General features: G+C 23.5%; 7 protein-coding genes across 7 annotated transcripts; 1 reads left to right on the top strand and 6 right to left on the bottom strand. All coding sequences in view use genetic code 6, as the record gives it.

Annotated features, from left to right (window-relative positions):
• Positions 1–121: 121 nt before the first annotated feature.
• TTHERM_00653690 (Serine/Threonine kinase domain protein) lies at positions 122–10,393 on the top strand (the record flags this gene model as incomplete). The annotated part of the gene is made up of 16 exons (XM_001013921.2): positions 122–405; positions 686–2,085; positions 2,141–2,391; positions 2,538–3,492; positions 3,849–4,156; positions 4,220–4,292; positions 4,352–6,035; positions 6,296–8,222; positions 8,296–8,964; positions 9,018–9,199; positions 9,255–9,468; positions 9,522–9,599; positions 9,653–9,835; positions 9,892–9,973; positions 10,022–10,140; positions 10,193–10,393. The coding sequence occupies 16 exons, from the start codon at positions 122–124 to the stop codon at positions 10,391–10,393; spliced, it is 8,610 nt and encodes a 2,869-aa protein (XP_001013921.2).
• An 801-nt stretch (positions 10,394–11,194) lies between these two features.
• Positions 11,195–12,355, bottom strand: TTHERM_00653700 (transmembrane protein, putative; the record flags this gene model as incomplete). The annotated part of the gene is made up of 1 exon (XM_001013922.1): positions 11,195–12,355. The coding sequence occupies one exon, from the start codon at positions 12,353–12,355 to the stop codon at positions 11,195–11,197; it is 1,161 nt and encodes a 386-aa protein (XP_001013922.1).
• A 1,448-nt stretch (positions 12,356–13,803) lies between these two features.
• Positions 13,804–14,958, bottom strand: TTHERM_00653710 (hypothetical protein; the record flags this gene model as incomplete). Its single annotated transcript, XM_001013923.1, has 1 exon — positions 13,804–14,958. The coding sequence occupies one exon, from the start codon at positions 14,956–14,958 to the stop codon at positions 13,804–13,806; it is 1,155 nt and encodes a 384-aa protein (XP_001013923.1).
• Positions 14,959–15,144: 186 nt separating this feature from the next.
• TTHERM_00653720 (transmembrane protein, putative) lies at positions 15,145–16,320 on the bottom strand (the record flags this gene model as incomplete). The annotated part of the gene is made up of 1 exon (XM_001013924.1): positions 15,145–16,320. One exon carries the CDS (start codon positions 16,318–16,320, stop codon positions 15,145–15,147), a length of 1,176 nt encoding a protein of 391 aa, XP_001013924.1.
• A 459-nt stretch (positions 16,321–16,779) lies between these two features.
• Positions 16,780–17,958, bottom strand: TTHERM_00653730 (transmembrane protein, putative; the record flags this gene model as incomplete). The annotated part of the gene is made up of 1 exon (XM_001013925.1): positions 16,780–17,958. One exon carries the CDS (start codon positions 17,956–17,958, stop codon positions 16,780–16,782), a length of 1,179 nt encoding a protein of 392 aa, XP_001013925.1.
• A 529-nt stretch (positions 17,959–18,487) lies between these two features.
• Positions 18,488–19,667, bottom strand: TTHERM_00653740 (transmembrane protein, putative; the record flags this gene model as incomplete). The annotated part of the gene is made up of 2 exons (XM_001013926.2): positions 18,488–18,688; positions 18,858–19,667. 2 exons carry the CDS (start codon positions 19,665–19,667, stop codon positions 18,488–18,490), a joined length of 1,011 nt encoding a protein of 336 aa, XP_001013926.2.
• A 901-nt stretch (positions 19,668–20,568) lies between these two features.
• Positions 20,569–23,264, bottom strand: TTHERM_00653760 (Scp-like extracellular protein; the record flags this gene model as incomplete). Its single annotated transcript, XM_001013928.2, has 9 exons — positions 20,569–20,621; positions 20,675–20,840; positions 20,906–21,454; positions 21,537–21,888; positions 21,947–22,086; positions 22,150–22,362; positions 22,627–22,929; positions 23,015–23,193; positions 23,249–23,264. 9 exons carry the CDS (start codon positions 23,262–23,264, stop codon positions 20,569–20,571), a joined length of 1,971 nt encoding a protein of 656 aa, XP_001013928.2.
• Positions 23,265–23,993: the final 729 nt, after the last annotated feature.

Genomic DNA, 23,993 nt, shown 5'->3' with positions numbered 1-23,993 from the left:
TTACAATATTAAATAGGAGAACAATTATCAAAAATTAAGTTAGATCTTTTATTTATTAGTAATATTGTGCTTTCCAAACGATCAAGTCTTAAAATTATTTATTATTGATTGATCTCTTATAATGGAATACGAGTTGTTAGAAAAGCTAGGAAGCATTACCGAATATACAGAAGAACTTATTTAAATTTTAAAGGAGATTTCTAAGGATATTCATAAAGAATTTTGGGATAATTTTACGAATAGATTATCATTATACTTGGTTTCTTTAACATGTTAAACAAAATACTCATAATTCCTTAAGCAGAATACAGTTGTTCCAACAATTAAGATCAATAAAAATTTATCAAAACGCTTCCATGAATATATTCTAGATTTAATTACTGATCTTCTTCTCAAAATAATGAGGTAAAATAATATCTTGCAAGCACTTTTTAAAAAAAGCCCAAAATCATTTTTATAATGAAATTTTATATCTAGAAAAATGAACTTTTAGGCCAAAATAAATTTATTATTTAGTTTTAAAATATAAGAAATTCCATTTAATTTAACAAATGCTAAATATTTGGCTTATTTTTAAGTTTGGAAGTGTAAGAAAAAAAATAAAAAGTTATAAGTAGCGTTTTGAATCTAATTTTTTGAAAATCAAAGTTTTTTTATATCTTTTACTAATTAAATAAAAAAATAGCTGTAGACCATAAAGCTGTGAGAAAATATGTGAGTTATTTTTAGATCACTTTGATGCACATAACTCATGTCTCGGAGGGTTATCTATTTTCTACAAGCTCATTTTCTTTTCTGAAGAACTGATTCCTTTTATGAGGAATTAGACTGAATATTATTGCTAGATTATAGAACTTTATGAAAAAAACATCACTCGAATACTTAAAGATGCTGAACCTGATGAAAGAATATTTTCTTTAAATAAACTTTACTCTCAGCAATAAAATTAAGTACAATCAGAGCCTGTTGATTTTCATTCTTAACTTTCAAAATATATAGCAAATAATTATCCTTATTTGTATAATCAAACAGGATCTTATACTCCTAATAGTGCTCATCCAAATAATTTTAATAATAATTCTGAAAGAGGAAATCATAGCTAACATTATTCTACATGCATTTATCAATAAATAATGCAATAATAGTAATATTAATTGAAAAATCATCAATTATCTTCTGTCTCTCCTACTCGAACAGAAAAATTGGTAGAATTCGAGTAAACAAATCCCTTTTTACAAGGTACTAGAATATCTCAAGGAGATCTAAGCAATTTAAATTATACTAAAACAAATATAAATACAACTCAAACTAGCGATCCTTTTATATAAAATACACTTAATTTAGGATAAACATAGCAGAATCTAAATGCTTTATAGTAGTCTCATAATAGCCAATTTAATTAAAATATTGCATAAGATTAAAATATTAATAGTGGAGGTAGTCCTAATATTTTAAATACTAGAAATCCAAGCAAGAGGCATAGCAAAAATAATAACTCTAATGAACTTACCTTGACTGAATAAAATGAGAATTCTTCAGAAATAAATAAAAATGTAAATAACTAAATACAAGGAAATACTTCTATCCCAATAAATACAAATATTCCAAACTTAAGTAATTAAAATAGCTCAGAGTAAAGTTCATTTATGTTTAATAGTAAAAATTCAAAAGCCCCTAAGATTCCCCCATTAAATTTACCATAAACAAATAGCGAAAATATAGGAACCTTAACTCGATCAACACGCAGGGCTGATCCTTTTAAGAGTTTTTCAACAAATTCAAATAGATTTTCTAACTCGATTGACAGTGGATTCAAAGATCAATAGAATAATTTTGCATAAAGATAAATAGTCAACTTTCCTAAAAGTATTAATGAAAATAACTACTCTATGATTGATGGTGATAATAGTTACTTTTTTGATGACAAAGATGAAAAAGCAATCAAGAGTATGTCAGCTATGTAAAAGATGAGCGAAATTGCCCAAAATCTTGGAGAATATAATCTAACAATAGATTTAGGTTGTCTATTAGCTCAAAGAAGAAAATTCTAATTGGATTAAGTTGCTAAAATAGCAGTTTTTTAAGGTAATTAGTAATTTTAACTAAATATTGTTCATTTAAATAATATTCAATAAAAAAGATGTTGATAGTCTGATAGATTTAAAAATTGATGAAAGCTTTATCAAACAAAAAATAAAAAAAAGAAAAAGAGATAAAGGTAGCTCTAAGAAAGCTGAATTTAAATAGCAGTAGCAGCAACAGATAGAATAAGAATAGATAACTTTACTAGATTCAATAGATCTTAAAGAATTGAATGTAGTTGTTGGATAGGATAATTTGAGCAGCAACACTCATAGAGAATCAGTTTCTTCTATGTCTTAATTGCAAAATGTAAACTTATTTTTAAATTAAGCAAAATATTAAAAATAAATTTTAATTTTTAATAAATATCTCTTGGGTATAAACAATATATATTTGCATTATTTAAGATTTAATGAAAAAAATAAATATATTAATAAATAAAAATATAAAAAAAGTAACAATAGCAATAAATGATGCTTATGATGATGAATGCAAATAGAAAAAAGAAAAGCAAAACTGAACTAAATAATATCAGAAAGATGTTAAAGATTATTTCAAATATTATTTTTATGGTTTTAAAAGATTTGTCTGATTAAGAAAAATAATTTTTACCTTCTCCAGTTAATTGCTTATACTCTTATTTAAGCAGTGAAGTTAACTCATTTAATAGAAAAAAAGACTTAATTAAATTTATGTGTTCAAGGAAGGGCTGGGATGAGTACACTGAAATAGAATACGAGTCTTAAAAATTAAATCTAATTTGTGATGGATTCGAAACATTTGCTCATGGAGATAGCAAGTAATATGAAAGAATCATGCATGATTTATATAAAAAAAAGTTTTAACCTTAAACAAAACACAATATTAATCAATAAGTATAAATAGATTTTCAAAATAAAATATATTCTAATTTCAACAACAACTTTTCTAATTAATCTCATAACGTCTATGACGATTAAAACTACAATTAAAATAATTAATACGCAAGTGATGCTATCCATGAAAATTGGAATGAAAATTTTTCTTTGGCAGAAATAGAGGTTTCTTTAGAATAAATTACCTTGCCTGAGAATTTGGTTTATTTTAAAATATTAGATTTTTATTCTATTCATAGTGAGAAAATCCATTAGATATTTTCACTTAAAAAAGGAATATTTACATAAAATATATAGTCAATAGACTCTTCTTCTCTAAAAGAAAATAAGTAGAGTGTTCAAAACTAAGTTACAGAAGCTAAGTAATTTTAGGTCAATTTATTTGCTTAAAAAAATTAAAATAAAATGCTTTCTGAAATTAAAATCTTATCTGTCAATCCCTCATCAGAAATAAATTAAAATTCTTATGTTATCACAAATGGAGTATAGATTCCAATCACATTGAATTCTGCAAATGAAATTCGTTCAAAAACAAGTAAAATAAATAGAATTAAATTACTTATTTATAAAAAATTTTATGAACAAATAAAACTATTTTTTCCAATTAAAAATCTAACTAAATTATTTATTTTAATTTAAAAATTAAAATTTTATTTGTATGAATTAAATTTAATCAAATAATATCACTTTTTTTATTCAAAAACGAAATAATTGATTTAAAATGGAATTTTTTCAGTATTAGAACAAATTTTATCTGATTAATTTTTTTAGTAAAATAATTATTAAATGAATAAAAAAATTTTTATTGATGAAAATAAATAAATAAGTGATTTTTAAGCATAAATTAAATGAAAAAATGAAAAATTAATTGAAATTTATTAAAAAATAAAGATGAGTTTTTACATAAGTTTGAGAAGAAATTTAGATGGTATATAAATAATATGGATATGAATTCAACGTTATATTTTGAAATAGAGAAAGAATAGCTTGAAATTTTAGATGGGTTTTTAGCGAACTGCTCTTCTAGGATTATATGCTTTGAAGTACTTGAATCTTTGATAGATTGCTTGTTGATGATAAAGAGGTAATTTATTGAGCTTTCCATTACTCCTTCATAAGCTAGCTCAAGGACAGGTACTAATTCTGTGAGGATCACTACTTTAATATAAAATAATACTTCATTGGCTAGACCTACTTTTGTAATATTTATATTCTAATAATATTATAATTTTTTATTTAATTTATACATTCAAATAAATTAGAGCCTTAGCAATTCAGCTAGTAAAACAAAACAGAACCAAAAGTTGTTGAATAATACTTTGAATTCAAACAACAGTAAATATATATATATATTATCTAATTTAACTCATTAAATGTTTTAATTTATGTTATAGGAATGAACGGAAACAGAATTATTTTAGATTCTCCTACTAAAGATGATTTTATTTCTTCTTAGCTAAACATCCAATAGGCTTAATAAAATTCAATGCTAAATTCTTAACATAAATTTTAATCTTCTTACAATACAAATGGAACATTTATGCCTATTAGCAGTAATTTAGGTTATAATTAATAAATTCCTTTTGTAATGAAGCATAAGGAGATTTTTGGAAACTATATAAGCATCATTTCAAGAATTATGATAAAGGCTCCAAGAAATGAAATGTATAAATTGCTTAATTAAATTTATTTCAAAAATGAGAATTGGAAAGAGCTTATTAAGATGTACTCAATAGGTATTTTTAACGAAATTATTGCATTTTGCTCAGAAATAACTCCAAGCAATAAAAATAATAACAATAAGCAGAGCGAAAAAGAAAATAATAATAGTGATAGTACAACAAATCAGTTACCATCAAAAAGCAAAAATGAATCAGCAGCAAATAATTAAAAAACTTCATAAAATTAGAACCAATATCATTTGCAATAGGAGCACATCAATTTATTTATATGTGCTTAAAAGCTCCTCTTATACTTTAAATCATCTTTAATAATGTGTCAGAATATGATATTTAGAGAAAGGCTTAATGAAAAGAAGACTGAAAAATCTAAAGAATATAAGTAATTTATTAGGTAACTATTGCAAGAAATGCTATTTTTAATACGCCCTACCAATGGTATTTTCTACAAATATTTAACAACTAACTCAGAAATCAATAGTGTAATCATATAAAATAATGCTAAGACTAAGTTACCTATGTCAACAGTATTAAGGATTAATCTTTATAAATAAATATTAGAATTTTTGGGTCTAGCTTTTGGTTTTTGCAGTAATTATTCATGTCTTCTTAATGAAGATATCAGCTCGTTCTATTTAAAATTTAGTTTTACTAACTTTGTCAAATTATATTCTCACTCTAATTTGAATGAACTAAATGAAATTTCAAATAAAATAAGATAAATTCAATAAAAATCAAACTCTAAGCAAGAAATTTAGGATAATATCAATCAAATTTTAAATAAAACTTAGAAAGAATCACCTTATTACCATAATAATGAAATTAAAGGGAACAATGGCAATTAGAATTCAAATAATATACCAGAAGAACATTCACATTCTTCGCTATAGAATTTGTAGAAATACTACCATTATTTTAAGATAGATCTTTTAAAGTTGTATATCAAAGTTCTTTTTACCCTTTCAACAACAAGAACCGATGAAATTACAAGAAAATTCTTTTAATACAGGATAGTAGAATTTTTCACAAGAGAAATAGACTTGGAATTTGAAATTACTTAGATTAGAGATAGGTTTATGAAAGTTCGTAATGAAGCTAAAAAATAAATGTAGCAGTAGCAGCAATAATAGCAACAACAAAACTCTTAAAATTATAGCTAAAGGTCACCTGCTAAATCAAATTAATCATTTAATAATCAAAATAACAATAACTAAGGATCTAACTCATCTCATAATCCAATTTAAAAAACAATTTAAATCAACAGTAAAGTACAAATAAAAGCTCTCAATTTAGAATCAAATAATAGCAACGATCAATCTTAAAAATAGACATCAAGCGAAATCCAATCTATAACTAAATCTCTTAATTAGCTTGATTATGCCCAAAATAGCTCAGAAAAGTAAATTTAATTAGATTTTTTATTGAAATAAAATTAACTTGAGTTTTAAATTTCTTTTTTCTTATTTTTTGAAGATCCATGAGATACTTTTAATTAATTAAATGAATTAATTAAATTAAAAAATTAATTTTTATTAAAAAATAAAGAAATTTAGCTAAATTATCATTGAAAATAAATTTACAAAAATTGATTGAAACTAAATTATTTTAAAATTAATTAAATATTGAAATTAATTTATATTTTAAATAAATAATAAATAGGTAGAAATTATTCAATCAAAAGAGATAAAATATCAACAAATTTAGTATAGGATAAAATATTGATTTAGGAAGTAGGAAAACTCCTGGCTCATCTGATATGCCTTCAGATGGTCAAAAAAGAATATCTATGAATATTTAATTTTAAAACTCTAACACTTAAAATTAGTAGAATATTCCTAATCAATTGGTAAGTAATATTCCTTCTGATTAAGATTTCTAGTAATAATAAGAAGATAATAACATATAATTTTAAAACACATTTGTTGATAAATTTAGTTAAAACGAAAATAAAATGACTGAATAAAATTATGATCAAAATATAGATAATTTATCATCTTCTTCATCTGATGGAATTCTTTTTATCCCACCTACTAAACCATAAATGAAAATAAATATACCTCTAATTTAAATTCCTGGCTAGTAACATGCTAATAATGTCAGTTAAAATATTGCTGATAATCAAAATCTAGCTAATTGCAGATAAATAACCTCACAGGAGTAATCGCCACAACCTTAATTTGCTATCAATAATGGAATCGCCTAAAATAAACCTAATCTAAAGTTTTCTCTGGCTGGAATTCCACTAAAAGGTGAATAAGTTAAAGCTAACTCTGGATTGAACTATAATAACTTACCTGAAAATTAAAATAAGAATGATTCTTATAATATTTACAGTCAGGCAGACAATTAACTAGAAAAAAAGAAAGACAATAAGAGTAAAAGATCTGAAGAAGTAAATTAAGATGCAAATTAAAGCTTTGATTAATACATGGACAGTAGCAGTAGTAGCGAAGGAAGTTACTAAATTCCTTTAATTTCGAATCCTGCACCTAAAATACCTCTACCAGCTATTAATTTAAATAAGCTTATAAGCGGTTCAAATTTGCCCAACTCAGGAGATAATACAAATAAAGCTTTTAACCAAACATTAAAAAATATGAAGAAAGAAAGTAATGATAATTCTATTCACCCATTATCTAGCACTTAGAAATCCAACAAGCCTTCGTTGAGCTTAAATTTAGGACAACTTTCGAAAGGATAAGAAAGCAGCTAAAAAAGTGGAGGAGATCCCTTCAACAATCCTATCACATAGGATTGCCATCACTCAAACATAAACTCTAAAAACTCAAACACTAATAACAATAGCAACAATACTGGTTATGAAAACTTAGAAGTTGTCTTGAACGAAAACATATTTTATTACCAAGAACGTAAATTGCGTAAAATCTATGCAGATGATGAATTACATGCTTATGTTTTGAGTACCATATTATCACTTTTACTTACACCTACTAGAGGTACTTTAGATGAATTGTATTGCTCATCATAACCTATGCTTGATGATAAGCAAAATGTGCTTTTTTTACTTCACTTTCATCTTAATCATCCTTCAAATTAATCTATTTTACCTTACTTGCTGCAATAAATATGCCACATAAAACCATTTCCTGCAGGCTAAAGATTACTTAAATTGCTTTGTGCTGCCTTAAATGATTTTAGTATTTATACAGACCTTCAATTTATGGCCTCAGGCTAGTTTGGCAGTATTTTTGAAGCCAAAACAAATTTATCTGACCCTTAAATAGTCGCTATAAAATAAATGGATTTGCCTAAAAGTATTTATGATAGATGTGTCTTGCATGATATTTTTAACGAAATTACATGCCTAGAGCTCTTTAGATTTGACTAGTGCGTGACAGATCTATATGACTATGGGTTAGCAGAAAATGACTATAAAATTATAATGAAGAGATACCCAATGAGTTTAAAGTAGTGGAGGTAATAGTAAAAAAGTGATTAATTTACAGAAAATCTTCCTACTTATTTAAATATCTACAGAGATGCTCTTAAAGCAGTTCAGCTTTTGCATTCAAACTCAGTTATTCACTATGACATCAAGGCAGATAATATACTTTTAGATTTTCCAGTAAAAACATTTTTTTTTTGTTTAATTTGCTAAATCTTTAAAAATATCAACAAATTTTATTATTTAAAAATAGAACAAATCTGAAAACGGAAATCCAAACGATCAGTCAATAAAAGTAGTCCTTGGTGATTTTGGTGTGTGTAAAATGTTTAGAAATGAAGAAGATGAGTACTGCTTAGTATCAAAAGGAACTTAATTTATACAATCGCCTGAAATGCAAACTTTAGCAATTTAAAGTAAAAAAGAAGGAGACAAATATGATAGAAGAAAAAAAGTGGGCACGACAAGAAGCAGTGATGTTTGGAGTTTAGGTTGCTTGTTATATGAAATTTTAACAAATGAATTTTTATTTTACAACTAAAATGAAACTGCATTTTTATTTAGAGTAACATCAAATACAGAATAAATATTGACTTAAGAAAATCTAGATAGAGTACAAAATAACATGTATGCTATAGATTTTCTCAAGTACATTTTAGTGAGAGATTAATAAATTCGTCCAAATATTGATAATGTGATTAAAAGATTTGAACACATTTATGCTTAAATAGTTAGTAATTCAAGTCCTATATCTACTTATGTGCCAACCATCACTAATCCCTAAACACCTTCTATTCCTTCAAATTGGAGTTTTGAGACAATTATTAATAATTATGTTTAAAACATTCTTTTCCCTTCAGACAGTGTAATCAACTCTCCAACCTTCAATCCTAAAATAAATCAAAAACTAAATATAAAGCATGTAATTTATACGTAATTAAAATTGTATTGATTTTACATTTTTATTTTAATTAGATACCAAGTCTGATAAAAATTATGGAGGAAATATATATTTGCTCATACGATTACTTTATTGAGCATTAAGATAGATTGATGTTGTCAGGTATCACACATGTAATTAGTGAATATTCGCTCCTAAGTGAATTAGATCTAACTAGATTTACATATCTACTTCTCGATTAATCCTCAATTGAAAAGTAAATATTTCTAAAAAACTTTTTTAAGCTTAACCATTCTTTTAACTCATCTTAGTAAAATGAGTTCAATATTTAGACTCTCTCCTAAAGTTATGGATTATTTAAGAGAAATCTTTCTCTTTAGAGGTAAAATATTGTTTGTAGAGGATAATGAAATCAATATTTTCTCACCACTTGATAAATTATTATTGAGAAACATCCTTATCTTTTGTCTAACTTACTTCTTTAAGTGCTCAGCTTACGAAACGTTGACCTTAATCAACTCTTAGGTAAATAAATATTTTTCTATTAAATTTTTAAAAATAATATTATCTTAATTTAGGTACTGTTCCTTTAACTTCCCTATTATTGTCTGAATTAGATTATTTATTCGTCCTCTCATCTTTTTAAGATTGAAAATGTAATTTTGCAATTAATTTTAAATTTTATTGATAAAAATAACTTTTTATAAAGTATCTTGACACTTACCCAAAAGCTTAGTGCATTTGTGGTTGTACAACATTTGTGCTTAAAAAAAACTTTACATCTTCTAAAAAGATGCCATAAAAATTATGTAATTGCACTAAAGAAAGTAAACAGAATGAAGCAAGTTTATGCCCATCTGATGGATGCTCTGAATATCTGAGATTCATAAGAGTAATAAATTTATTTTTTATTATATATTTGGCTTCATTAAAATGCTTTATAAATAGAAACGCTATAAATTAAATTGGGATGCTCTAAAATGGGTCATGTTGTAACCAAACAATTTCTTGATTGGTCCATTTGATTGTGGTAAATTTATTATGTAAAAAAGATTAAATAATTTACATATTTTCTAAGGATAAATTTAAGAAGACTCTCAGATTTAAGTCATCCTCAACTCAGAAGGTCCAACAAAAAATATAACTCCATACTACAATAATGAATAAGAATATAAGAATGAATTCGGTGCAGCTAAAGTATTAAATAAAAACAATTATTATAAATAATTTTTTATGAAATAATAAATAGGAATCTGAGTGGACTACTTATAAATGTAAAGTATGTCATATGTGGATGTTTTCTATGAACAACAAAAACCAACAAATAGTTTTTATTATGAATAATATGATAAGAAGAAACAGACAAGGTATTACAATAGCAAATAATTTTAGTAACCAGAAAATAAAAACTCCTATTTTACGTCATTTTAATTTATATGAATTAAAATGAAACCTACAAATAAATTAATAAATTCGCGATTGTTTGATGAAGTATTTGGCAGAGTTAATTTAAAATTATAGTAAAAAATAATTATGAAGATGCCTCTCTCTTCTATTTAGATTGAATAGATTTTAATTGAAAACTATTAATTTCAAATTTAAACTAATAAAATGATATTTGATTGCTTATAAATTAAATTTCAAATACAATAAATAATTTCCTATATTTTAATTAATTTTCCATTTAAATTTAAATTAAAAATTAATATTGTATATAAATGTAAATTTTTATCTACTTTATTTTAATGCTTAAAATATTCTATTATTTTTAAATTATTTCGTAATTATAATAAATCTATTTTACTATTTTCCAATTTTTTACTATATTTTTAAAAATATATAATGGAATGCTTTAATTATTTGTAAATTTTATTTTACACAAATCTATCTGATATAATTTCTAAAAGGATTGATAAAATAATTACCTTTTAAAATACAAATTTGATAGATGTGAAAGGTATATGGTAATATCAAATATTGATAAAATTTTTGATAGGTAAAAGAAATATTCTGATAAGTATCACTCCTTTATATAATAAGTAAAATAATAAGTATGATAAGTAAAATAAATATTCTGATAAGTGAGATATTTTTTGGAAAAAAATTTGATTATTGTGATAAGGCATTTACTAACAAGATTATTTAAAGCTATTGTGAATTTTATATTTATTTTTATATAAATTTACTTATAAAAATCTTAAACAATTATAAAATATATACTTATAGAGATTTAATTTGACACAAATCTATTTCAATATTTTTCTTATCTCAATAATTATTTGCTTTCTTTTAAAGGGGCTAAACTTCTGAATACCTTTTTATCAGTTTGTGAAACGCGCTTGTAATACATCATTTTTTTGAATATTTTTTTACCAACTCTAATAAAGCTATCGTCTGCATCAACAAATGTTACATCAAGTGTATATTAGCCTCTTTCATTTTTAATAGTAAATTCTTTAGCACTAAACTCAACATCTAAAGTTGTTGAAATTTGATCTGGATCATCCAATGAGAAACTTATTTAGAAATTTAAGTATTTATCGAATTTTTACCATAGTCCTGGATTTTTTTAAGTAAAGGGTGAAAGATCTGGTAACATAGTATATTTTTCCATAATATTTTTCATTTCATTAAAATAAGAGTATGAAAGTACAAAATTTTCTACTGTAGGATCCAAAATCACATAAGAGCCAAAAATTTAAATCTCTTGACCTGAAAAAGATGCTGTAGCTTTTATTCTATCATACTCTTTTTTCTATGTTGGAAGTGTTGGAAGTGTCATCAAATTGTAAAATTGTCTTGATAGTAATCTAACATCATAGCTTCCAATAGTGAGTAAATAGTTTCCTTTATACCCTTCAATATATTCATAATATAAGGAATAAGATACATCTTCTATTATTCCTTACTCTTTTAATTCATGAATAAAAGAAGAGGTGCTTTCCTCGTCTAATTATAATCCGATTCCTTGATAAACATAGTTTTATGATTTTTTCAATTCACTTATTTGCTTTACATAAAATACATCGTTAAAAGTAAAAGGAGTTCCATTTAGAATTATAGGAAGGTTTATGTAGTCACCAGTAGCCTTAAAACCTGATACATCTTCAGAAACATTTTCTAAAGTCATAGCGCAATTTTCGTTTTTATTGCAAGTGAAGGCCTTTTAGTCATTTTATGAATAAATAATACAATTACTGCATTAAGGAGATGTCAAATAAATATATCTAGAGAACATATTGAAAGATACATCTACTTCACCTAAAGAACCTACAAATAAGCTTGCATTAAATTTATCATCTAATATAATACGATATGGTTTGTTAGAAGGGATTGCATATTACGATTAAGATGAAAAAGTAAGAGGTATAAAACAAGCAATGATAGTTATTAGAAGTATTTTTTTGATCATTTTATTAGCTTTTTTTAATTTATTAATTAATTATTTTTTATAATTCTTTAATTTATTTTAAGATTTAAACTTGAAAAAAAAATGGAAATAAACATTTAGACGCATTTGCATTTGTTAAAAGCTAATAATTTTAAATTTTAATATTTCTATATAAAGAATTACAAACCATATAAATTTTTAATCAATTATATAAGATTTATCTAAGAAAAGCTTTTGGTTTTAAAAGAGCTAATGCTACTTTAATGTTTTTTTATTCATTATAGAAAATATAGTAAAACATTTTACTTAGAATGCGCTTTCCTAAAGTTAAGCTGTTTAAATCTTTTAAAAAATAACTCTGATTGTGTAATAATAACTTTCAGGAACAAAGACTGTCTTCGCCATGAATAAGTTAGCAGGATAAAAAATTCAAAATTCTTAGGTTTAGGAAGGTTTCCGCTCTAATCAATATCTAATTTGATTCTATAAGTAATTTAATCTATTAATTTACTCCATTTGTATTTACTCTAAGCAGTAAATAAACAAAAATTTTACAAAAACCTTTATTTTTCAATAATTTATTTAAAATTATTAAAATAGTTTTCATTCAATTTAAAAACAGAATCCTCAACTCTAGGATTTATTTTAACATTGACTAAATCTTCAACAATTTTTTCCAAAAAATTCAACTGATGCATTAATATAATATTCAACCATTTTTTCATAAATTTTTGAATATCCAAGAGATAAATCACTAAGTTATTGAGATATTATCCTATGGTCATATCCAGATATCTTTAAGTAGTAATTATATTCAGATAATACAAAGAATAGCTAATTTGATCAATTTTGCCCTATTTAAAGAGTGAAGTTAATATTTAGCAGTCATAAACTTTTTAGTTATCTTAAGCAATAAGTAAAACTATTTGCTATGATTAATATGTTGAGGAATTTAAAGTATTAGGAGTTAATTTTTTGACATTACAAAATAGTTTTTTTCAAGATTTATTTAATGTTTCTGAAAGTAGTAAAAATTTTATTTCAGATTATACCTTAAAGAAATATACCGTCGTCAATGCTCTTGAATAAGAGAAAAAAAAAATATTTTACTTAAAAATTCTCATTATTTGATAAAATAATTATCTTTAAAATGAAAATTGGATGGATGGATGAATATGAAAGGTTTTATGGTAAATTCAAATCTTGACAAAAAATTTTGATGAAAAAGAAATATTTTGATAATCACATAAGTAAAAGAATAAATATGATTAGTAAAATAAATATTCTGATAAGAAAGATATCTTTTTGAAAAAATTTTTGATTATTGGCTGATAAGGCACTTACTAACAAAAAAGACAAAATTGTTTAAAGCTATTGTGAATTTTATATTTTTATATAAATTTACTTATAAAAATCTTAAACAATTATAAAATATATACTGATATATATTTAATTTGAATAAATCTATTTCAATAATTTTCTTATCTTAATAATTATTTGATTTTTTTTAATGGGGTTAAACTTCTGAATACCTTTTTATCAGTTTATGAAATGCGCTTGTAATACATCATTTTTTTCAATATTTTTTTACCAACTCTAATAAAGTTATCGTTTGTATTAACAAAAGTTACATCGAGTGTATATTAGTCATTATTATTTTTAATAAGAAATTCAGTAGCACTAAATTAAACATCTAAGGTTGTTGAAATTTGATCTGGATCATCCAGTTTGAAACTAATTTAGAAATTTAAGTATTGATTGGCTTTAGACCATAGTCCTGGATTTTTTTCGGTAAAGAGTGAAAGATCTGGTAACATAGAATTTTTTTCCAGTATATTTTTCATTTCGTTAAAATAAAAGTTTGAAAGTACAAAATTTTCTACTGTAGGATCCAAAATCACATAAGAATCAACAAGTAAAATCTCTTGACCTGCAAAAGATGCTGTAGCTTTTATTCTATCATACTCATTTTTCTATGTTGGAAGTGTAGGAAGAGTCATCAAATTGTAAAATTGTCTTGATAGTTATTTAATATCATAGCTTCCAATAGTGAGTAAATAGCCTTAAAATTGAGCAAAGTCATAATATAAGGAATAAGATACATCATCTATTTTTCCTTACTTTTTTAATGAATCAATTAAAGAAGAGGTGCTTTCCTCGTCTAATTATAATCCAATTCCTTGATAAACGTAGTTTTATCCCTCTTTTAATTCACTTATTTATTTTACATAAAATATATCGTTAAAGGTTAAAGGAGTTCCATTTAGAATCATAGGAAGGTTTATGTAGTCTCCGGTAGCCTTAAAACCTGATATATCTTCAGAAACATTTTCTAAAGTCACAGCACAATTTTCATTTTTATTGCAAGAGAAGGTTTATTATTCATCTTATGAATATATAATACAATTACTGCATTAAGGAGATGTCAAATAAATATGTTTAGAGAGCATATTGAAAGGTACATCTACTTCTCCTAAAGAACCTACAAATAATTTTGCATTAAATTTATCATCTAATTTAATGCGATATGACTTGTCAGAAGGGAAAGGATATTCCGATTAAGATGAAAGTGTAAGACGTATAAAACAAGCAATGATAGTTATTAGAAGTATTTTTTTGATCATTATTTGATTAGTTTTTTTTAATTAATTTTTTTTTTTTAATAATTTTTAAATTTATTAAATGATATAAACTTGGTAAAATATCAAAACAAACATATAGACGCATTTGTTAAAAGTAAATAATTTTATATTTTAATATTTCTATATAAAGAATTACAAACACAGACCACATTTTATATAAAATTTTTATCAATTATATGAGGTTTATCTGAGAAGAGTTTTTGGTTTTAAAGGAGCTAAGGCTATTTTAATATTTTTTTATTCATCATAGTAGATGTAGTAAAGCATTTTACTTAGAATGCGCTTTCCTAAAGTTATACGATTTAAATCTTTTACAAAATTAACTCTGATCGTATAATAATTTTCAGAATCAGAACTTTTTTTCATCATGAATTAATCAGCAGGATAAAAAAATTCAAAATTCTTAGGTTTAGGAAGGTTTCCACTCTAATCAATATTTAATTTGATGCTAAAAGTAAATTAATCTATTAATTTACTCCATTTGCTTTAATTCTAAGCAGTAAATAAAGAAAGATCTGGCAAAAGCCTTTATTCTTCAATAATTTATTTAAAGTTGTTAAAATAGTTTTCATTCAATGAAAAAAGAGTATCGTCAACTCTAGGATTTATTTCAACGCTGACTAATTCTACAATATTTTTTCCACAAAATTCAACTGAAGCATTAAAATCGTATTGAATTATTTTTTCAGAGATTTTTGAATATCCAAGAGATAAATCATTAAAATATTAAGATATTAACTTACGGTCATATCCAGGAATTGTTAAGTGGTAATTATTTTCAGAATAATACAAAGAATAGCTAATTTTATCTATTTTGCCCTATTTAGCGAGTGAATTAAATATTTAACTATCATAAACTTTTTAGTTATCTCTAGCAATAAGTAAACCTATTTACTATGATTAGTATGTTGAGGGATTTAAAGTTGTAGGAGTTAATTTTTTGACATAATAAACCTCTTCTAAATAAAAGATAATTCTGTCTAAGACCATAGGTAAAGCAATTATGTCTCCACTTGCAATATAATCTCCAATTTATAGACCAGTAAAATCACTTTACTTGATACAATTATTTTAAGGTTAACATTAGTATGGAGTTATTTCACTTTCTTATCCATAAAATAAACAGTCTTCACAATCATTTGATGTAAAATAAGTAATTGAACTATTTAAGTCAAAAGCAACATGAATATCTCCAATAGTATCAATATGCATCAACGTTCTGAATTATTCATCTAAAACTATGTTTACAGTTTTTTAAGACTCATTTCCATAAGAGGCATTAGCAAAAACTATACTGCAGTTTGCTAAACCAAAAAAAATAGCAATAAAAATTAATATTTTCATATCACTATATATTCAATAAAAAATAAGTTTATACTTCTTTTTATTTATTGACTGAAAAAAAGAAAAACACTTTTTTATTCAATACAAGAATAAAATACAAATAGAAACAAAGTATCAAAACTCTAATTGAAAGTAAAAATATAAAAAAAAGAGTAAGATATGACATATAAAATTAAAAATGGAAAATACAATACTTAAAAACATATCAAAAATAAATTTAGATACCTGATCAGAAATTTTTATTTTTGATTTTAATTAGCTTGAGGCGAATTATTAAATAAATTTATATACTGTAAATACTTGTTAATTATAATTAGTGATCTCATATTTTAAAAATCTAAAATAATTTAAAATTGAAAAATAAAAAATTATTTTATATTTTTATAGCTTTATTTACTTTAATAAATAAGATATATATTTATGTATAATATATTTTTATATAGAATTGTCACTTTAATTTCAATTTTAAATTCCACTTCTAAAAGCTTTTTAGGGCTTCAATGGTGTTAGAGAGTAAATATATTTTCCATTAGTATCTTCATGAACATAGTATAAAAATTTTTTGAAAATACGCTTTCCAAGCTTTAACCCACTCACAAATGTTTCAAATAAAACTTTTAAAGTGTAATAATTTTCTTTATGTTCCATGAACTCATCAGCAGAATATTCAATAAACAAAAACTATGGTTAGGGAATATCTGTTCCAAAAGGAGAGGTTTTTATTCCTAAACCAAAATTAAATTCCTCAACTAAATCACTCCATTCACCTGATGGATAGTTAGGTGTAAAGAATGATAAATCAGGTTAAAGTCTTTTTTCATTAATTACCTTTTTAAATCCTTCAAATATACTTTCATTAAAAACAAACATTGAATCTTCAAATGTAGGATCTATATATAGAGTTACTGAATCTACTATCTATTGATCACTAAAATTTAAATTCACTGATGAGGTTAGATAAGTCTTAGTCTCATATAACTAATGGTATCCAGTAACTACATCATAAAATGGCTTATATTATAGTTTACTATCATATTCAGGAATAGTCAAGTGATAATTTGAATCAGCGTAATATAAGGAATAGGTTATTATATCTATTTTTCCTTAACCAAAAAGTGAGGTATAAATATTACTGATTGTTTTTTTTTTAAAATCACCACTATCACTTTTCAAAAGCAAACCTATTTTCTGTGATAAATATGCTTAAGGATTCTAAAGAAGAGGAACAATTTATTTGATATGATAAACTTCTTCTAAATAGAAAATTGTTCCATCCAAGATCATAGGAATAGCAATAATGTCGCCACTTAAGATATAGTTTCCATCAAGATACAAACCATCAAATTCCCTTACTTTCACACAGTTATTTTAAGATAAACATTTATATGGAGTTATTTCATTTTCATTAGCATATAGTTTACAATTTGAACACTCAGGTGAAGTAAAATAAGTGATTTAAGTAGTTATATCAAACTAAATTTTTATTTCTCCAATCGTATCAATGTACATTAATGCTTTAAATTAGTCATCTAACAATATGTTTATAGTTTTTTTAACAGTGTTATAGGTAGCACTAGTAAATGAAATGCTACAACATACAATACTTAAAGCTAGGGCAAATATTATAATTCTTTTCATCTTATTTAGCTCTTCTGATTGTTTTTATTTATTTTAATTTAATTTAATTTAAAAAATAAGTTATCACTTAGATAAGAAGAAGATAAGGAATCGAAAAGTCAAAAATAAGTACAATAAAATTATGATCAGCTAAGCAATCAAGTTTTTGTATGATAAAAAATGATAAAATTTTTAAAGAATTCCATTTCTGATTAAGTAGTAACTTATTTTTGATAATTTGAGTAAATAAAAACTTAGCAATCAATATTTTTTATTATTTATTAATTAAATATGAAAATAAATTATTTATTTAATAACAATATTTATGATAAAATAGATTTTATTTTAAATTTTACATAAATATATTTATTTTATATGTTATCTTCACTTACTCTAAATCCTTTCATATCAATAAAAATTATTAACAATCTCATAATCAAATTTTCATTTATAAAAAAAAATTTTATATTTTTATAGCTTTTATTTACTTTAATATTTATGATAAAAACTGATGTATTTATTATTTATATATATAATTGTCACTTTAATTTCAATTTTAAATTCCACTTCTCAAAGCTTTTTAGGGCTTCAATTGTGTTAGAGAGTAAATATATTATCCATATTTATCTTCATGAACATAGTATAAAAATTTTTTGAAAATGCGCTTCCCAAGCTTTAGCTCATTCACATCTTTTTCAAATAAAATTTTGAAAGTGTAATAATTTTCTTTATATTCCATTATTTCACGAGCCTAATATTAAATATCTATAAAAATTAGTTAGGGAATATCTGTTCCAAAAGAAGAGGTTTTTATTTTTAAACCAAAAATTAAAATCCAAAATTAAATCACTCCATTTTCCTGATGGATAGTTAGGTGTAAGAAATGACAAATCAGGTTAAAGTCTTTTTTCATTAATTACTTTTTTAAATCCTTCAAATATACTTTCATTAAGCACAAGCATTGAATCTTCAAATGTAGGATCTATATATAGAATTACTGAATCTACTATCTATTGATCACTAAAATTTAAATTCACTGATGAGGTTAGATAAGTCTTAGTCTCATATAACTAATGGTATCCAGTAACTACATCATAAAATGGCTAATATTATAGTTTAGTATCATATCCAGGAAAAGTCAAGTGATAATTTGAATCAGCGTAATATAAGGAATAGCTTATTTTATCTATTTTTCCTTAATCAAAAAGTGAAGTATAAATATTACTGATTGTCATTTTTTTAAAATCTTCACCATCACTTTTCATAAGCAAACCTATTTTCTGTGATAAATATGCTTAAGGATTCTAAAGAAGAGGAACAATTTATTTGATATGATAAACTTCTTCTAAATAGAAAATTGTTCCATCCAAGATCATAGGTATAGCAATAATGTCTCCACTTAATATATAGTTTCCATCAAGTTACAAACCATCAAATTCCCTTATTTTCACACAGTTATTTTTAGATTAACATTTGTATAGAGTTATTTGATTTTCATTAGCATATAGTTTACAAGTTGAACACTCAGGTGAAGTAAAATAAGTGATTTAAGTAGTAATATCAAACTAAATTTTTATCTCTCCAATTGTATCAATGTTCATTAATGCTTTGAATTATTCATCTAACAATATGTTAAAAGATTTGTTAATAGTGTTATAGGTAGCACTTGTAAATTAAATGCTACAATATACAATACTTAAAGTTAAAGCAAATACTATAATTCTTTTCATATTATTTAACTCTGCTTGTTTTTAATTTAATTTAAAAATAAGTTATCTCTTCTGATAAGAAGAAGATAAGGAATGGAAAAATCAAAAGTAGGTATAATCAAATTATGATCAGCTAAGCAATCAAGTTTTTGTTTTGTAAAAATGCCAAACTTATAAAAGAATTCCATTTCAGATTAAGTAGTAACTTATTTTTGTTAATTTGAGTAAATAAAATATTAACCCATATTTTTTTTATAATTAAAATATGGAAATAAATTATTTATTTATTTATTTAATAACAATATTTGTGATAAAATAGATTTTATTTTTATTTTAAATTTACATAAATAAATTTATTTTATTTATAATAGAACAAGCTTTTGTTTACTCACAATCCTTTATTACTAGTAAAAATTATTAAAAAATCTCAAAATCAAATATTTTCATTTTTTTTGATAAATTTATGGTAATTTACAAAAAGTTTGCATAATATTAATTAATAAATTAATATATTGTAATATTATTAATAAAATATAATAAATTATTGATAGTTAAATTACTTTGTGAAAATGGTAATTAAATAGAGTATTGCAATTTTTTGATATGGAAGTTAGTTAGTAAAAAAGTAAGGAAATAAGTAAGTTATTAAGCTAATTAGATAGTTATTCATAATAGTGGTGTTAGAATTAGATAAGTAGATAAGTATTTATATATATACAATTTATTTTTATATTACAGAATTATTTATTTAATATTTGTGCATTTAAATGCAATCAATTTGTAGATAGATTGATTATTTATAAATATTTATTTTATCAATTTTTTATATTTAACTTCTTTAAATTAAATTTTTTTCTATAGTTTATTGATAGAAATAAATTTAAAGAATGCTTTTATAAAAATATATTTAAAATTTTTGTTTTCAATTGTTTACGGTTTTTTACTTTCTTGTTGTAGCAGAGTAAGGACGAGCCCCTAAATAATTAAATTTTATTTAAATTAATTATTGGAAATTTAAAATTATTTACTTTGTTGTGTGCCGTACGGATTTACTTATTTTTTAGGAGTAGGAATACTTGGATTATTAAAAATAACTTTTTCATCTTATTAAATTGAGCTGCTGGTTTATTCAGGGACAACATTATATTCAACCATAGATCTGTTAAGAATATCAGCTCTAGACATACGATCTCCCTATTTTACATATTAAAATAGAAAGATAAAATTATATTTTTAAAATACAACAATAAGAATCTTACTCTTTACTTTACAAAAGTTATAGTCTATTATGTATGAGCTTATGGACCACAAGAGAGGCAATTAATAGGGAAGAGCTTTTTAGTAGTTAAAAGGGAACTAGATTCAATTCCCATTTAAGTTGAAGCTGTTACTTAGCTATTATTCATTACATTTTTTTTAATTAAAAGTTATAAATTGTCTAAATCTCTTCTTATAAATGAAACCATCTCACTTAGTTAGGCAAATCTTGATTCCATATTGCACTGATCTTTTTTCACATCATCAGAATTAGCTTTTTATTTCAGCTACTTAATTACATTATTGATATCAATTTCTTTAAAGATACGAGTAACTCTTCTTTCTATTTCTCCTGCGTTTTCTATTTTATAATTTACTTCATTTAAGTCTCTTTATATTTTTCTATATTTCTCTTCGTCAATTAATTATTTAGGCATCATGTCGTATATTAATTTTTTTATTTCCTCAGGCTTCATACCACCACCTTATTCGTTTGGTAGACTTTGCATGCAGCTAAAGAAATCGATGCTTTCAAGTTTTCTTTTCATGTCCTTTTAAATAAAATTTATTTTTCATTTTTTGTTATATTTTTAAACAAATAATTTATTTATTTTAAAATATAATTTTTATTACAGATTACAAAGCTGCTATTCTTTCTTCGTGACGTATAATATTCTCCTCGTTAACTCTAAGATCAGCTTCAATTTGACATAATTTGTGGGGATCAAGTTTTTTTAAAAGTGTTTCATATCCTTTCATTTCATCGTTGGAGAGTTAATTATTTAAATGCTTATCAACTTCAGCTTATATTTATTTTATTCTGTGATCATATTAAACAAATTAATTTTTATGGTCATCGATAACTTCAGAGTAATCTAATTCAGTTTCCATAGCTTTTAATCTAACTTGGAGCTATGAAATCCTATCAGTCATAGTTTTATTGGTTTCTAAAAATTTATCAGTGGTAACGTACTTTGTTTTACAACTTTTTAGAAGAAAAAAAAAGATATAACTTGAAAAAATTAAAATAAGTCGTTAAATACCTTGTTTCGAGGTCTTTGATAGCTTATTTTAATTGTTTTGTTTTTTCATTAACGTTATCGTCTATTTCTTATAATTTAGAATTAATTTTGGATTGAATTTTGTCTAACTTATCTGAACCTCCTCCTGTAAGTTAATTAATCTTTAAATTTATACAAAAATTTTTTCTATTTTTATATCAATCAACTTTTAAATTAATTGTTACTTAATCTTTCATTGATTTTTCAAGATTTGCTATTGCTTCATTTACAAATTCTTCATTCACTCTCTTAGATAAAAGGTCTTGACAATCTTAAATTTTCCAAATAGTTCTTCTTTCTACATCTTTGATAAGTGCATCTACGTTTCCCATTTAATTTGCAGAAGTCTTCTCACATTAAGCGACTCTATCTTCTAATTCTTTGCAAGTATCTTAGATCTTTATAGTATTTTAAGAAATAAAATTTACAATTAAATAAAATCAATTGATTAAACATCAAATTTATTTTTTTAGTGGTTTTAATAAAAATAGAAGAACAAAATTAATATCAATATTTTAATAGTAATTCTTGTTATTTATTAAAAATATATATGTATTCTCACTGCAACACACGCTTTAAGCAAAAATTTTATTGACTTTCATCATTAGAAATACTTATCCCTCATACATTTAGGACTTATTATTAAAATATAAAATAAATACCTTTTCTTTCAGTTTATTTTTGCTTTTTTTAATTTTTTCTTTGAGTCCTTTATCATCTGCTTTAGTGTTAATAATTTACTCCAATTTGTTTATTTTTTCATCTTATTTCACTAACGTTTGGTAAAGATAGGTACAAGCATTGCCTATCATATTGAATTTTTAGCATATTGGCTCAGTTTCCTAATCTATTCTACCCTTTCCTAACTTAAACTATTCTTTATTAAGAGAATTTTATAATATCTTGACAAAATTTTAGTCATAAATGTCTGTCGCTTTAGCCATATACTTCAAACTGTTGCAAATCTATAATATTATAAGCATTATTATTATTTAAAATTAAAATGAGGACAATTTTAATAATATTTTTGAGAGCATTTGAATTATTTACATCGTCAACTTTAGATTTAGTGCCTACATCTACTTTAACTGAATCAATTTGCTTTTAACATTTCATTATTGAGCCATCTATAGTATCTAAAAGCTTCTTTAAGCTATCGTAATTTACATCTAATTGAAATAGGGGAACAGCTGTAATATTTAATTTCTATCCTGCTGTAATGCTAGTTTCTTTTTGTTTAAAAATAACATTTCTAAAATGCAAAATATAATTTTTATTATTCACCTTCCATGGAACTCATTTATTTTTTATATATGCTTATATTTTATTGTTGATTCCTTAACTAAATAATTATTTGATGAAATATTCTTGATTTACGATTACCAAGCAATAATTTTTTAGTTGTGTTTAATAATTTGTATATATATTTGGTTGGCGTTAAAAGCAACAATACTATATTAACATTCAAAATAAATATTAATGATATTTTTAATGGTTTTTGTTGTTTTAAATTATTTATCTAAGTGCTTATTGACTTTAATAAATCAAGCAATTAAATCTAAAATCAATAATTATTGGAGTGCATATATATGAATGTATTTGTGATAATTTTATTTTGCCATTTTCCAGTAAAAAATAAATGAAATTATTTTTATTTAATAATATTTTAAACGAAAATTAATTTTTTAATAAAACATATTAAATAAGGGTGAATTTATAAAAAATAGGCATATAATTTAATTTTTAATTATATTAATTTTTGAAGAAAAAGAGCACTGTCATTTTTTTAATTATCTCATACGCTGAATAATTTCAAGAATATTTTTTTTCTTACCAAGATATGAGTGATTTCACTAAAAATGTAAAATTTTTTACAAAAATATTAAAATTAGTAAAAAATAAGGTATTTCTTACTAAAGGTTTTTAAAAAGATTATTTAATGTTAAAAAAAATGCAAATATAATTGGATTTTTTTATTAAAAATTTTTTTAATGGATAGATAATTCTATGTATGATATTAGTAATAATT

The sequence above is a fragment of the Tetrahymena thermophila genome, assembly GCF_000189635.1.
Source record: "Tetrahymena thermophila SB210 genomic scaffold scf_8254667, whole genome shotgun sequence".
Classification (NCBI taxonomy): Eukaryota; Ciliophora; class Oligohymenophorea; order Hymenostomatida; family Tetrahymenidae; genus Tetrahymena; species Tetrahymena thermophila.
Note: the sequence above shows the minus strand (reverse complement) of the source record. Positions and strands in the feature narration are given on the sequence as shown.